The sequence below is a fragment of the Scylla paramamosain genome, chromosome 7 (assembly GCF_035594125.1).
Source record: "Scylla paramamosain isolate STU-SP2022 chromosome 7, ASM3559412v1, whole genome shotgun sequence".
Lineage (NCBI taxonomy): Eukaryota > Metazoa > Arthropoda > Malacostraca > Decapoda > Portunidae > Scylla > Scylla paramamosain.
Window position 1 is genome coordinate 33,198,200 of NC_087157.1, and position 14,916 is coordinate 33,213,115.

General features: G+C 44.2%; 1 protein-coding gene across 2 annotated transcripts in view; it reads right to left on the minus strand.

The window, feature by feature from the left end:
- Positions 1–1,054: 1,054 nt before the first annotated feature.
- Positions 1,055–14,916, minus strand: part of LOC135102401 (glucose dehydrogenase [FAD, quinone]-like) — a 26,782-nt gene continuing 12,920 nt past the window's right edge. For both annotated transcript variants that reach the window (XM_064007603.1, XM_064007602.1), the window contains exons 3-13: positions 14,882–14,916; positions 14,222–14,402; positions 11,517–11,651; positions 10,590–10,711; positions 9,759–9,815; positions 9,556–9,669; positions 7,243–7,399; positions 5,857–6,014; positions 5,318–5,495; positions 4,962–5,187; positions 1,055–3,902 (exon numbers count right to left, since the gene is read on the minus strand). The exon at positions 14,882–14,916 is cut by the window's right edge and continues 168 nt beyond it. In XM_064007603.1, the coding sequence (XP_063863673.1) occupies positions 3,764–3,902; positions 4,962–5,187; positions 5,318–5,495; positions 5,857–6,014; positions 7,243–7,399; positions 9,556–9,669; positions 9,759–9,815; positions 10,590–10,711; positions 11,517–11,651; positions 14,222–14,402; positions 14,882–14,916 (1,502 nt within the window). In that variant the 3' untranslated portion in view covers positions 1,055–3,763. The remainder of the gene's footprint in view (positions 3,903–4,961; positions 5,188–5,317; positions 5,496–5,856; positions 6,015–7,242; positions 7,400–9,555; positions 9,670–9,758; positions 9,816–10,589; positions 10,712–11,516; positions 11,652–14,221; positions 14,403–14,881) is intronic.

Genomic DNA, 14,916 nt, shown 5'->3' on the forward strand with positions numbered 1-14,916 from the left:
ATGTAGATGTCCAGGTCCTTCTAAAAACATTAATTATTATTATTATTATTATTATTATTATTATTATTATTATTATTATTATTTCTATTTTTATTATTTATTTATTTTTTTTTACCTGTAAGCTGTACATTGTCTATTTCTAAGTATGTAATAACTTAAGATTAAGTATCATATCAAATGGAGTGAGCTAGAAGCCTGGCCGTTGATATAAGTGTTACACATGACTTGCCTTGTGAAATTTACATGATTTATCACTGTATGCATTATTATGACACATTTGAGATATACTAAACTTTATAATGATAATGTCTACCACTTTATTTTGGTCAGGATAAAAATACCTGCATGTATTGATTAAACAAAAGCGTGAAGAAATTATATTTGAAGGAGGGAATTTAAAAATGAAAAGACAACATATGCAAGTTTCATGAAAGGTAGCATTATACACCACACAATATATACTTTTACAGTAATATTGTTGTGAAGAGAGTGGAAGTCCTGGGTACTGATACGTTCCTTTGGCTTCGTTTTGTGTCCGAGTAAAAGCTTAACATATTTGGCCCTTATGCTCAAACGCTCTGGGATCTACAGTAAAATCCCTCTTATCCGGCATCAACGGGACCGCCGACATGCCGGATACCAGAAGTTGCCTGATACTTGAATAGAAGTGAAATTATGTCCACAATCACCGCCCTACACTCACGCATCTTACCATAACAAAGATCAGCTGATCGCCGTGCCGTGCGTCGCCACCCGCGCTGCCACATCACACTCACCAACACACAATACTACTGTACTAACATTCTCTTTAATACTTTCCTCTTATAAATAAGTTGATGGGTTACAAAAACAAAGTACGTATACACTTATTTGCTTTATTCAATATTAGCCAACATGTATAGCATACAATAGATATGAAAATGTACGACACTTTTTCGCTCCCCACACCTCTCATTCAACACCCTCCGGGTCATCAACATCATCAGATTCTGTACTTGTTTGCCCCACTTCTTTTCCCTTACAAGCTTCTTTAAAATAGCTTCTAATGTCTCCTTGTTTGCAGCTCCTTCTTTTTTGCAGCAAAAACTCATTCTCAATGCAGTGAAGGGTCATAACATCTCGGGTTGACATGTATGTGCACTGCTCAGCAAACCTGACAAAGCCAGCTATGTGTTTCGCAGCCTGTTCCCAAGTTACTTTAGGCTCATCATCATCATCATCATCATCACTATCATCACTAATTTTCTCTAAATGATCTTCTACTACAGCGTTGATAAGTTCCTCGTCTGTGTGAGTGAATGTTACGGCCTGATTTTCGTCCACGTCCACCTATTCCTGTAACGTTTCATCTGTCACTTTAAGTTGCACATTTCCCCCATTTCCCTCAGCTCGCTCACCACCGAATTTTTCATGCCACCTACAAACCCTTCAAACTCCTCATCATCCTCATCATCACACATCATTAAAGGGTACAATTTGCGCCAACATCGCATCAATGTTTTGCCTTTTAACGTCTAGCCAAGCAAGTGAAGCCATGAATATCGCATCCTTAACATTAAGGAATTTTAATCGATTTTATGAGTACACATTGATTTTTTATTGATTTTAAGGCTCGGGGAAAAATGTGCCGTATACTTGAAGCTGCCGGATACTCGAATGCCGGACGAGAGGGATTTTACTATATATAAAAAAAAATAATAAATAAATAAATAAAAAAGAGGTCACAGATAATAGATCGGGTTTTCGTGGGTCTTTTCCCAGTATTGATGCAAAAATCTTGATAATTTATCACTAGAATCATGAAAACACCTGAAAATCTCGATAACTTCCACTAGAGCTGGTATGCCAAGGTGAGATAATACACTGAAATGTTCGGGAGTACGATACCTTGGTCCGATCCTTTGGGCAGCGAAACGAGACCCTGGTGACTGTCACTGATCAAGCTGAGCTGCGGCACGGAGCAGGAGACATACTACTCCAAAGCAGGTACGTTTAATTGTATGGTTGTGGTTGTGATGTTGAATGAAGCGGAGGTACTAATACCTTTCAGGGCAAAGAGGAAAACAGGATGTAGCTAAGCCAGTCAGTCCATTGTGGTGCGTATGCAGCACAGACTTTGGGATCAGCAACAGCTACGTAGCACTATGCAGTTAAGTAATTAGTACGCGAATCATGGAATTGGGTCACGCGGTAGCAGTACTGCTTCACGAGGGCAAGATTGTGTTGTGCGGAACATGCAAGCAACACGTTTGTGCACCATCCGATCAGCTGGAGGATTTTTCTTCTGAAAACAGGCTTAGAAATAATTAACCTAAGTCTGGAGGATATTTCACATTTACCGGAAAACAAAGAGTAGTGACGTGAAAAAAAAAACTGCATAATGCAGAGCAAGTCAGACAGTTAATCCAACAGGAAGTTCGCGGGTTAAAGATTCGTGGCTCGGTATTTTTCAGCGTCCTCTTTGTGTGTGATTTTATGACTGGCTCACAACCGCCTAATGATGATGTAAATCCTTCTTATGTACCTTGGTACCGCCCGTTGATGTGATGAGGTCGGAAAAGGCTGAGAAATGCTGATCTAATGGATGTTACCAGGGTTATAAGGATGTTTTCATGAGTAGCGACAGCTAACTAAACAATATTTCTGCATCACTAATTGGAAAAAAAAAAAAAACATGAAAACATTAGTAATTTTTGGTGTTTGAAACTACTCGTTATGAGAGAGTGAAGCGATTCAGAATACGAACCCTTGAATTTCAGGTTCAGATCACCCACACCATTCTTCCTCCTCGCTCCCTTCTCACCTTGCCCGCCTGACTCCCAAGATACCACCCGAACCTGGCAGACTCCAAAATACCACTCCGGCCCCGCCTAACTATAAGATACCACCCCAACCTGGTTGACTCCAATATACCACTCTAACCCGGCTGTCTCCAAGATTATACTCCAACCCAGCTGACTCCAAGATACCACGTCTTCATTTCTACACACACACACGCACACACACACACACACACAAAAAAAAAAAGTCAGTTGAGTTTATAATAGTGTGAGTTGACGGTAGTGAATATATTATATGAAGGTTGACTGTCTGCAGCTGATTATGGGATGGCAAAGTGAGCCTGAGCGTGTCGGTAGGCAGACTGTGGAACTGTGTAGATCTTATAGTGATGAAGTGTTGCCTCATCATGAATGTCCTTCTGTCTTGTCTGTGGTCTTCTGAATAGGGGTGTCTAAATGTGTGTGTGTGTGTGTGTGTGTGTGTGTGTGTGTTTGTGAAAGGGATTGTTGTTTTCTACTTCTATGGATTTTCTACGTGATTTTCTTACAGAACAATTCCATTTTGTGAAAAGAATTTGCACTTGATAGCATTATTATTATTATTATTATTATTACTATTATTTTTATTATTATTATTATTATTATTATTATTATTATTATTATTATTATTGTTGTTATTACTACTACTACTGCACCTACTACTACTATTACTACTACTACTACTACTTCTACTACTACTACTACTACTACTACTACTACTACTACTACTACTACTACTACTACTACTACTACCATTACTACTACTACTACTCTTGCTACTACTACTACTACTACTACTACTACTACTACTATTACTACTATGGAGGCTCTCGCTTGGGATTCGCGTTCATTAGCGAGAAAGTTCGTAGGTAACTTCCTGAGTGTTTGCAAGGGCTGCCAGAGCCTCGCCGTGAGGTGTAATGAGATCGGGTGATTAGGCGGCGCTAGGACGTCTTCCAGTCGTACTTTATCATGTCCGCTGCCTTCTCTCCGATCATAATAGTGGGCGCGTTGATGTTGCCCGAGGTGATCTGCGGCATGATAGAGGCGTCCACGACTCGCAGGCCCCGCACCGCCCGCAGCCTGCATGTGGAAGACCTTTGTTAAAACTCTTGCAGCCCGTATTCAGAAACACATTGCTCTTTCACCATGCACGACTATTTTCTAAGATTACAGATATGATTTGCGGGTTCTCAAGAGTGTTTCTTCTGTTAATAGTGTGGAAATCTTGTTAATCTGTCACTAGAAACGTAAAAACACCCTTAAAAACTCGTATGGCTTCAACTAGAACCTATTGAAAGTAGTGGAGGATCTGAGCAGAAGTGTTTCAGAATATGGGCCTTTGAATGAATGAGGATGTGTTGTGTTGTAAATCCAGAGTCTAACTTCAAAAGACATAACTGCCAGTTAAGAGACTGGTTATTCAAGTCTTCCGGTGTCTGTCTGTATCCTGTCTTGTTTTGCCTCTGTACAGGACATTGTCTAAGATTATTCAAATGAAGTGAATAGTGCGTCATTAGTGATCAAAGCTTAACACACACACACACACACACACACACACACACACACACACACACATGGTCCGTATTCTTAAATGATTTGCTCTCTCATCGGGAATACTTTTAAAGGTGAGATTATTATTGAGGTTCTCGTGGGGTCTCTCTTTAATGATGATGCCGAATCTTTGTTAAATTACCTCAAAAATCGTGAAAACCCAATAATTTCCATTTGAACCTAATAAAAGTGATAAAGGTAAGAAGTGGAACGTTTAAGAATGTGGACCACACACACACACACACACACATACACACACACACACACACACACACACACACACACACACACATTCATATAATCGTAAACGTTTCGCTCTCTCACCACGACTATTTTCAAAGGGGTTCTCAAGAGTGCTCCTGTTGATAATGTACATATCTTGTTCATTTATCACTAGAACCGTGAAAACACCATTAAAAATACCCGTGTAACTTCAGCTAGAGGCTTTTAAAAGTAGTGGAGGTGTGGTGCAGAAGTGTTTCAGAATATGGTCCTAAGATTCCCCCTCTTCGCCACTTTTCCTTAACTCCGCTATATCTGTTTCCGCCTTTCCACAAACTCTCACTCTTTTCCTTCCCTGCTACTCACTTGAGCCGATGATCCACTACGCTGAAAGGGTCAGAGGCAGGCCCCATCTTGCACGTGCCGGAGGGATGGTAGATGGTGCCAGTAAGGGTCCTCGCGTAGCACTCGAGATAGGCGTCTGAGAGAGGCACGAACGCCTCACACCCCGGCAGCACCTTGTCGTAGAAGCGAGCGCCGAAGTCGTCTCGCAGTGCTGGAGTCGAGGCAATTTCAAAGGCGAATTTCATGCCTGTGCGTTGGAAAAGGAAGGAAGGAAGGAAGGAAAAAAGGAAGGTGTGGTATCATTACTTGTACTTTGCTTGTTTATTGTATAACGATAATGGCTCGCTTCACACACACACACACACACACGCACGCACCTCTTATGAAGGTCACTATGTCGTCGGGATGGGAGAAGTAGTTGAGGGAGATGCGTGGGGCGTGGAAGGGGTTTGAGGTGACCAGAGTGACATTACCACGGCTTTTGGGGCGAGAGAGAATAGGGCCCAGTGAGAAGCCTTCCACTCCGCCAAGGCCGCGGAAGTACTGACGGTAGAACTGTGCCGGGAGAGAAGGCAGGTGTTAGGAGGGCATGGAGTGGGTGTGGCGTATAGAGAGAGAGAGAGAGAGAGAGTGGAAATGACGGAGCTTGCTAAAGCTTGATAAAGTGAGATTTAAAAAGAGGAAGGAACTGGTTCTCAAGTAGGGTGATAAATGAATGGAATGGACTCAGTAATAATGTTGTTAGTGCTGAGTCATTAGGGAGCCTCAAAAGAAGATCAGACAATTTTATGGATGAGGATGACAGGTGGAAGTGAGTAGATAAGCATATTTCGTGCAGGGACTGCCACGTATAGGCCTGACGGCTTCTTGCAGTTTCCCTTACGCTGTTACTCATATGTTCTTACGAGACACTCACGTTTCTGTCAAAGCCGAGGACGCGTGAGCTGAGGATGCCGTAGTCGTTCCCCAGCGTGAAGGGAGTGAAGCCCATCTGAACCTCGGGCCACTGTGGGTCACCGACGGCAGCTCTGGGCCAGGCGTGCCCCTCGATAGATATGGGCGTGGAAAGCAGGCCTGTGAGAGAGGAACGCCTGCTGAGACTGTTTGGCATCACTTAGATTGTCATCCATTCCACCGTGCTTTAGGACTGAGCTAAGCTGGGATATGTTTGATAAGGTAACTAAGGTCAAGAGCAATGAAAAAAAATAATAAATAAATAAAATAAATAAATAAAAAACCGCTCACTGATGTCCCATCCCCTAAAAGAAAAAAAAAAAAGAAAAAAGAAAAAAATGGAGAAAAGTATTTTGAAAGAGTTCAAGTCACAAGTAGGAGGAAATACAGAGGCAGGAAGGGAGTTCCAGAGTAAAAGGAATGAAAAATAAAAAATACGTCTTAGTTTCATCCAACATAATCTAAGCTGTTCTCAATATGATTTAATGTGTACATGCAATTAAGAGGAATCAGAATTCAAGATCTCATCTAAAAAAAAGCTGGTAACTTAAATAAAACAATATAAAAGAAAATGATGATAAATGAAATGATAATAAAGACATGAATGTTGACCTCTCGGTGAAATATTCATTTATCACCAGGACTCACGCAACAACAACAACAACAACAACAACAACAATGTCAACACAAATAAGAATGGAATAACTAAAAAGAAAAAAGATAAAGACAATGTTCACCGCCCCTTGGTACAATATTCTCCCTTAACATTACAGAACTCCCGCACCGATATTATTATTTTATTTTCGAGTCCAGATGTGCGCAAATCTGCTGCAAGTTTTTCCTTCCTATCTGGAGAAAAAAAAAAAAAAAAAGGTAAAACTGAAAGAAGTGTCCGTGAGTTTTCTGCATTTGTAGGGAAAAAAGTAAAAGCAACCAAGAAACTGTTATTTCCTCAGTTTCTTCACCAGTGATTATTGCACGCACACACACACACACACTCTCTCTCTCTCTCTCTCTCTCTCTCTCTCTCTCTCTCTCTCTCTCTCTCTCTCTGTGTGTGTGTGTGTGTGTTTGTGCGTGCTTTAAGCAATCATTCCCGCTCTATATTAGAACGTGAATGTTATAAGTACACCAATACACGTAGGAAATGAATGAATAAATAATATCGCTGTATAGTCGCCTGTTCAAAATTTGTTAGAATCTTCTGTATAAAAAGATAAAAGAAAATATATAATAATAAATAGATAAATGAAAAGAAAACAGTTGACTATCAAAACAAAATCCCAGAGAAGCGTCGTGTCAATTACTCCCAACCAAACCAAACTAAAGCCGAGGCTCTCTCACTCACCGCTCCTGCTCCTCACGTACTCGGCGATGACTGAAGGCTGCACGGTGTCGAAGATGTTGAAGGAGCTGCCGTTGTTGATGGTCCAGGCGAGCCCAGTGAGGTAGGGGTGGTCGTTCAGGTTCTGGCCGACCCCAGGGACGTCAGCCACGATCTTAATCTGAAGGGAAAAAGGGAAATGAGGACAGCAGTTTGATGAAAGTAGCTAGTTACAGAGGAAAAAAGAAAGTGGCTTCACCTGTGCCCATTTTACGACACTTCAGGTAACGGAAGGAAAACAATGAAATAGGAAAGAAATTACACATGGAGAAAGTCTTTTTAGATGAAAGTAGGTATATATCATCACGATTAATGAAGGACAAAGAAGAAGAAAGAGGAAAGTGGCTTGACCTGTTCCCATTTTACGAGACTTCTGACGGCGTAGGGGAAAACGAAGGAAGAGAGAGTGGATGAGAGTGAAAAGGAGACGAGGGAAGGAAGAGTGATAGTTAAATAGGAAAGAAATTACAGACGGGCGGAGGAAAAAAAAAACATTGGGGAAGGAATTTAAGAGAAGAAGCAGGAGGAGGAGAATGAAAACAAGGAAAAAGGAAACGTAGAAAAGATAAAAAGGTTTAATTAAGTACAGGTAAAGATATTAGAGGAAGGAACTGAAGAGGAAAAAAAAAAGGAAAGAAGAGGAATGGAAATAGGGGAGAGAGAAACCATTAAAAAAAAAAAGATTCAAGTGCAGGTGACAGGTGGTTGTGTTGGCGCCATGGTCAGCTACAGGAGTGCACGAAGAAGAGGGAGTCTGTAATTTGTTACTGATCACTGGCAATACTCTCACTACTCTCTCTACCTTGTGTGGCGTCCGAAAGATTGCGAGTTCGATCCTGGCTCACGGTAGTTTGTTGGCGAGAGGCGTAGCGCTCTCTCGTAACCTTAATGAACGTGTGTTTTTGCCGTCCTAGCTCGCGTGATTCATGTACAAGTAACATCAAAGGTATCTCTATTAAAACGCCCCAGCACCATCCTTTGGCCAAACACGACTATATTTTTTCATGTTTGGAGCCAACTATGAAAAAAAAGAAGATAGATAAATGAATAAATAAATAAATAAATAAATAAGGATAAACAGTATATTAGCGCTGCAGACCTTGACTGTTATTAAGCAGGAATGTTCTTATTTTACGATTTTGGGCTTATTAAGAGAGAGAGAGAGAGAGAGAGAGAGAGAGAGAGAGAGAGAGAGAGAGAGAGAGAGAGAGAGAGAGAGAGAGAGAGCGCAAACTCCAGCCTTCCCTGACTTGACTCAGTAAGAATGTTTCGGAACAAAGTTATAACAAAAACTCAACATGCTACCCTAATGTGTGTTTGTCCAACGTGAGCCTTCGTCGGTAGAAATTGTTATTTGGCTTAGTGCTTCTGTTTATGAAAATACTACCAGCGCTATTCATATTCTTATGTAAACACACACACACACACACACACACACACACACACACACACACACACACAAAACACACACGCACAGAGCAGAGAGAGAGAGAGAGAGAGAGAGAGAGAGAGAGAGAGAGAGAGAGAGAGAGAGAGAGAGAGTTAATTGTGTTCGAAGACAATGAAGTGGTGATTAAAGAATAACATGCGTGGCGCCGCAGCAGTGAAGCCGAAGACAGTGAGGGACGTAGTCAGTCACTGGTCACTTTCATAATCATCTTTCATCATTCCTATACTTATTTTGATAAATGAAGATGCTGCGATTTTCTCCAGGAGCGGCGAGGCTGGACACCATTAGAAACCAGTAAATTAGACTCGCAACCAAGAACTGACTGGCCCTGACTCCGATTTCCAAGGAGATGAGGGAGAAATTAATGTACGTACGTCAGTTTGTAGACAAAGCTGGGGAGACGAGACTGGGTGGTTAGGCCGTGTCAGGAGGAGAGACGAGGAGTATGTGGGGAGAAGGATGCAGCAGATGGGTCTACCCGGCAGGAAAGAGAGAGGAACGCTAATGGATATAGTGAAAGAAGGCATGTGTGTAATGACTGTGACTGAGGAAGGCGCAGACCACGAGAAAGAGAAGAGAGGAAGACCTAAGAACAGGTTTTTGGATGCAATGAAAGAAGACATGCGTGTAATTAGTGCGTCTGGGGAAGGCGTAGAAGACCATAAGGAAGAGAAAGAGAGGAAGACCTAAGAACAGGTTTATAGATGCAGCGAAAGAGGAAGACGTGTGTAATGAGTGTGACTGGGGAAGGCGTAGAAGACCAAGAGCGTTGGAGAAGGGTGACCTCTGACGGGAGCTGCCCAGAGAGAGGTCCTCGGCAAACTCACGTCGTGCTGAGCGAGGTGGTAGGCGGGGCCCACACCAGACAGCATGAGAATGTGAGGAGATCCAATGGCCCCAGCACTCAGCACCACCTCGCGCCTCACATAAACGTTCTTCATCTGGGGAACAAGGAGGAGGGTGTCAAGAGTGTCGTAATGTGTGTGTGTGTGTGTGTGTGTGTGTGTGTGTGTGTGTCAGTCAGACTCACCTCCCCTCGGTGCTTGAAGCGAACACCAATGGCTCTTTTTTTACCGTTGAAGAGAATCTGTGGAGGTACAAACTTTCATAAGGATAAGCTACGTAAAATAACTTTCTCTCTCTCTCTCTCTCTCTCTCTCTCTCTCTCTCTCTCTCTCTCTCTCTCTCTCTCTCTCTCTCTCTCTCTCTCTCTCTCTCTCTCTGAAGAAAGTGTCAGATTGTTCGTCTGTTAATTAGGCAAGGTTCTTTTATTCCATCCACACACACACACACACACACACACACACACACATGTTCAGGATACTCAATATAATTGCAGCATTAGTATATAACAATGCTTTCGTAATTCTGTTTTGTTTTTGTGTATTCACGTTTTTTGGTGTTTTAAATAACCAAAAGAAAAGAAAAACAGAATTGGAAACCCTTCACTTCTGTTGCTTTCTTTTGCAAGAGTTGACTCGGTGTATTTCATAACATAGGAGATCGAGTCTTGTTATTTCCTCTTGTAATGGGGACAGAATAATGATGAGAGTAAATAGAAAGTGTTGTGCAGCGGGGTGGCAGGATGAGGGGACAAACATCGGGGTGGGGAGGGAGGGAGGGAGGGAGGATGGAGTTAGCTAGTTCAAAACGAAAGTAAGCCTGGCAATAAATAATAAGGTACAGGGTAAGTTTGGGGCAGATGCTGCTGATGTCCCTTGCCCAGGGACACTTGGACACTGGGACACCAGGGTTTCTACAGTTTATCTTCCTCAGCAGAAGTTTACCCATTATGCAATGTTGGTAGTAGCAGTTACAGTTTTAGTAGTAGTAGTAGTAGTAGTAGTAGCCGCATACTCACGCGCGTGACGTGGGCGTTGAGCACCACGTGCAGGTTGGGGCGACCCGTGGCGGGCTGCACGTAGCCATCCGCAGTGGACCATCTCACACCACCTCGCGTGGTGAGCTCCACAGCGGCGAACCCTTGTGGGAGGGACAAGGAGCGGTATTGAAATACTGGGACACACACACACACACACACACACACACACACACACACACACACACACACACATCTGAAAGGAAGGGAGATAAAAACAATGGTTGGAGGGACACATTTCAATGGAGATGGTTGCCGTGAGGGGTACGTGCCGCAGTGATCGGTTCTAGCACCAGTGATGTTCTTGATATCTATAAATGACATATCTGAAGGGATGAGTAACCATATAAGTCAGTTTGTTGGTGATACAACATTGCTAAGGCTCATAAAGGTTTGAAGGACGCCATACTCATGGAGCGTGGCCGATGGGAGCGTGGGCGATGGGTAGGCCACCTAATCTAGGGCCTCGGCGTGTGGAGTAGTGTGGCCGGCACCTTTCTCCGCCGCCTTCAACCTTCTCAGTCATTGCAGACCGGTACCCATTCAAGACTGAGCGAACCTAGGAGCAGCCACTTGAAAGATAGTGAAGACGTAGTGCAAAAAGAATCGGAGACCAATGGAGCTAGCGTTAGGAAAAGGAGTTTTATGTAACCAAATGTTATGTATTGAAGAGGGAAAAAAAACTTTCATGATGGACAAGGTTGGATTTTATACAATAATGAGTAAATTGTGAAGAAATCTGGGATTGACCCTGCAAGACACGGAACAGATTGACGGATGAAGCAGTAAAAGCAAAAAGTGAGCGTCAGATGAGAGGAGCTGGACTATATGCATAGATACGGGAACAGAACCACGCGACCCCAGCGCTGGCTCTGCACACCGCAGCTCACTAAATACTGGCGCACTCACCCACTTGGTCGGGATCGCTGGGGTGCACTTCGGAAAATCCCAGTTGGTAGCCAGCCTTCATGAAGCCTTCCAGCACGGGGGTCCGCCACGCCTTGGTCTCCACCGTGACAGGGCCGCCGCGCCCAAGCCGCTTACCTGAGAGCAAAGGCAGCGGGAAGAAGGAGAGATGACACTAATGATATGTCAATAAACTGTAATAATGGTCGCTGGTGTCGGTATTGGTCTTCGAACGGAATGAAAGGAGGAAAGTCGACTGGAAAATGAAGAGTGCGCAGATCAGGAGACAGTTAAAGGTCCCCAGTGAATGATCTAGTGGGAGTGTGTCACGTGCCGGGAGGAAGAGCAGGAGGAGGAGGAGGCGCGGGCCGCTACGTGGTGGCTATTATAATCACCTGCCACCACCGCGATGACAGTGACTGACGCCAAGCCAAGATGTACGCAGTCCTTGCACCCATTGAATTAATAATAGTTTACACCTCCATGATTGCGCCGAACCAAGAATTTTTATGTGAGGGGTCGCTAAGTCCAGCTCACCATCACTCACAATCGCCACACAGACAGACAACATTAGTATCTAAATTACAGGAAGATCCAGTGTCTGCATCTAACAGCTTTCCAGCCTGGCCTCGCCGCTGTCTGCACCGCCTCCCAAGGCTCTGTGTTGGCCAATACATGCAAACTTGATCTTCTCCTTTTTTCTCCCTCGCTGCCGCTCTTCCAGACTCCTCTGCCGCCTGTGGGAGAACATGAGTCCTCGCCACCTAATGGAACCTGGAACGGAGGCAGCGAAACTCTTCATGACTAGATTTCAATAAACATATATTTATTCATGAATTTACTTGCTTTCTACTCGCTTTCCCTGTCAAGAGAGAAGGCTGAGACTATGATTCGCTCTTCACGGTGAAGATGATTCGAAAGCAACAAGTGTCAACAATAAACAGAGAGATCGTCAGGAATGTAAACATCACGGGGATGTGGTTTAGAAAGACCCTTCGCTCTCTCGCCACGCCTTCACCACTCGTTGTCTTAATGGATTCATAGGAACGTATTTTAAACATGTCAGGCTCTCATAAGGACTCTTTTCAAAGGGTACAATGATGATTTTTTTCAGATATCCAAGGGTGATTCCTCCCGCTCATACTGGATAATGCTTCTTAAAGTGTCACTAACGCCATGAAAAGAAGAAAAAAAAAATGAAAATTCCGATAACTCTCACTTCAGTCTATTACAAGCACACAGTTGGTAAGAGACAGGAAGAAGACGTTAAAGATTATGAACCAGTAACTTGCACCACAACCTGTTTAAAGTAGCTGTCATGAGACGGCAGAAAACGCTTAAGATTGTGGGCCTTGGCATCACCCTCACCCCCTTTTGCATGTTGCACGCTGCTGCATGACTTGAGCAACTCCTCTGGTTACAAGTAGCGCCAAGTTCAGCAGCTCACAGACAAGCAGGCCAGGCAAACACAGACGTCCGGGGGAAGAGCGTGGCAGGTCAGATGGGCCTCCTGGGCACTGGCGGCGAGAGTTCCGTTCGTCGACAAACACCACACTTTCTCTCTCTCTCTCTCTCTCTCTCTCTCTCTCTCTCTCTCTCTCTCTCTCTCTCTCTAGTAATTCCTGTCCCACAATGAATCAGCTTCCAGGACTTTCGGTTTTATTCGCGTGTTGAGAAGGACCATGTTCCGAAACGCTTCTGCGCCGCACCCCAACCAGTTTTAAAAGGCCCTAGTAGAAGTGACACGGGTTTTTAAAAGTGTTTTTACGGTTCAAGTAGCATATTGATAAGGTTTCTATATTATCAACACGAGAAACATTCTTGAGAGCAAAAGCGTTTCAGAATACTTGCGCTGGGTCCCTCTTGCATGTCTCTGTGCTGTCGCCTCACATGATGCTCACACTATCGTCGCCTGCGTGTCAAGGTTTTAAATGTTTCGCTCCTCAGTGACATGTAATGGGCCTCATAACTACAGATATCAGGCGTCTTGTTCCGCGAGGTGGTGAAGGAGGGTGGATGAATTAATATGTCCTGTGCGGGGAGGAGAGAAGAGCGGAAGTAGAAGGAAAGCTGTAAGATTACTTTCTTTTTTTTATTTTTTCACCATTCACTTCGCATTACCCGAGGCTACGTCTTCCACTCTGACCTTAACAACCTCAGCGCGGCACGAGGTAGGAAAAGTATTAAAAAAAAAAAAAGAACACGGGGAAGGGAGGAACAATGAGAGAGAAATATCAACAACACTCTAGAAAAAGACATGGAATGTTTACGGCTCGCTTCTCTACGTGAGCCGCGGCACGAGTATTGAATATGCCGTTCAGAGCCCAGATTTTAAATGCTTAGGGCTTGAACGTTTGGTGCAGGATACGAAGGTGAGGTTGAGGCGTCTGTGGCCCGTATCCTGAAACGCCTTGCTCTCTCACCTCACCACAACTATTCTTAAAGGCCACAAAGAGGATTAACCAGGTTTTCAAGGGTGCTTCTCCTGTTAACAGTGTAGAAATCATGTTAATCTGTCACTAGAACCATAAAAAAAAACACCCTTAAAGATCCCGGTAACTTCAACTAAGTAGAACCTTTTTTCCAAGTAGTGGTTGTGCAGTGCAGTGTTTATGATCCTCAGCTGAGTATGAAGCCTCCCTGGGCAGCTTTATGGCGGCCGTATTGTGCCCTTGTGTGTGTGAGTGTGTGTGTGTGTGTGTGTATACCTGGCCTCCTGTCCTTGAAGTCCTCCATCTTCTTGAAGTAGCGCAGCACCTCCTCGTAGCCCCACCCCGGGTTGCCCATCGCCTCCCAGTTGTCGAAGTCACGCCTGTTGCCGCGCACGTAGAAGAGAGAGTTGATGATGGAGCACCCGCCCAGCACGCGGCCCCTCGGGTACGGGATTCTCTGTAGGGGCAGCGGGCACGAGCCATCACACACCGCACGTACTCCTCTCTCTCTCTCTCTCTCTCTCTCTCTCTCTCTCTCTCTCTCTCTCTCTCTCTCTCTCTCTCTCTCTCTCTCTCTCTCATCTCTCATACTCACTCCATGTTACTGTCTCATCCGCCTCACTCACTCACTCACTCATATGTCAGTAAGCCAACAAGTCGCGGCCGTTGCGCCACAAACCAGACCAGGCAAGGAATGGACGGGAAAAGAAACCAAATTAATCAATGAGGAGAGTGTGCTACTGTAAGCCCCTTGCCTCCCAGCAAGCACACACACTTGTACATCACAACTCCTGCCTGTACCTGTCCCCTTCTGTATTTACTTTCCCCTTCCTTTCCATTGTCTCTAGTAATTAGTTTCATGACCCCTGGCCCGTCACTGTCTTCCCGACCTTTGCTTCCCCGCTCCCTGCCTGCTCTTCCCTACCCCATACCCACCTGGCCAGTAAAGCCCCTGAACGCGTCCCTCTCAG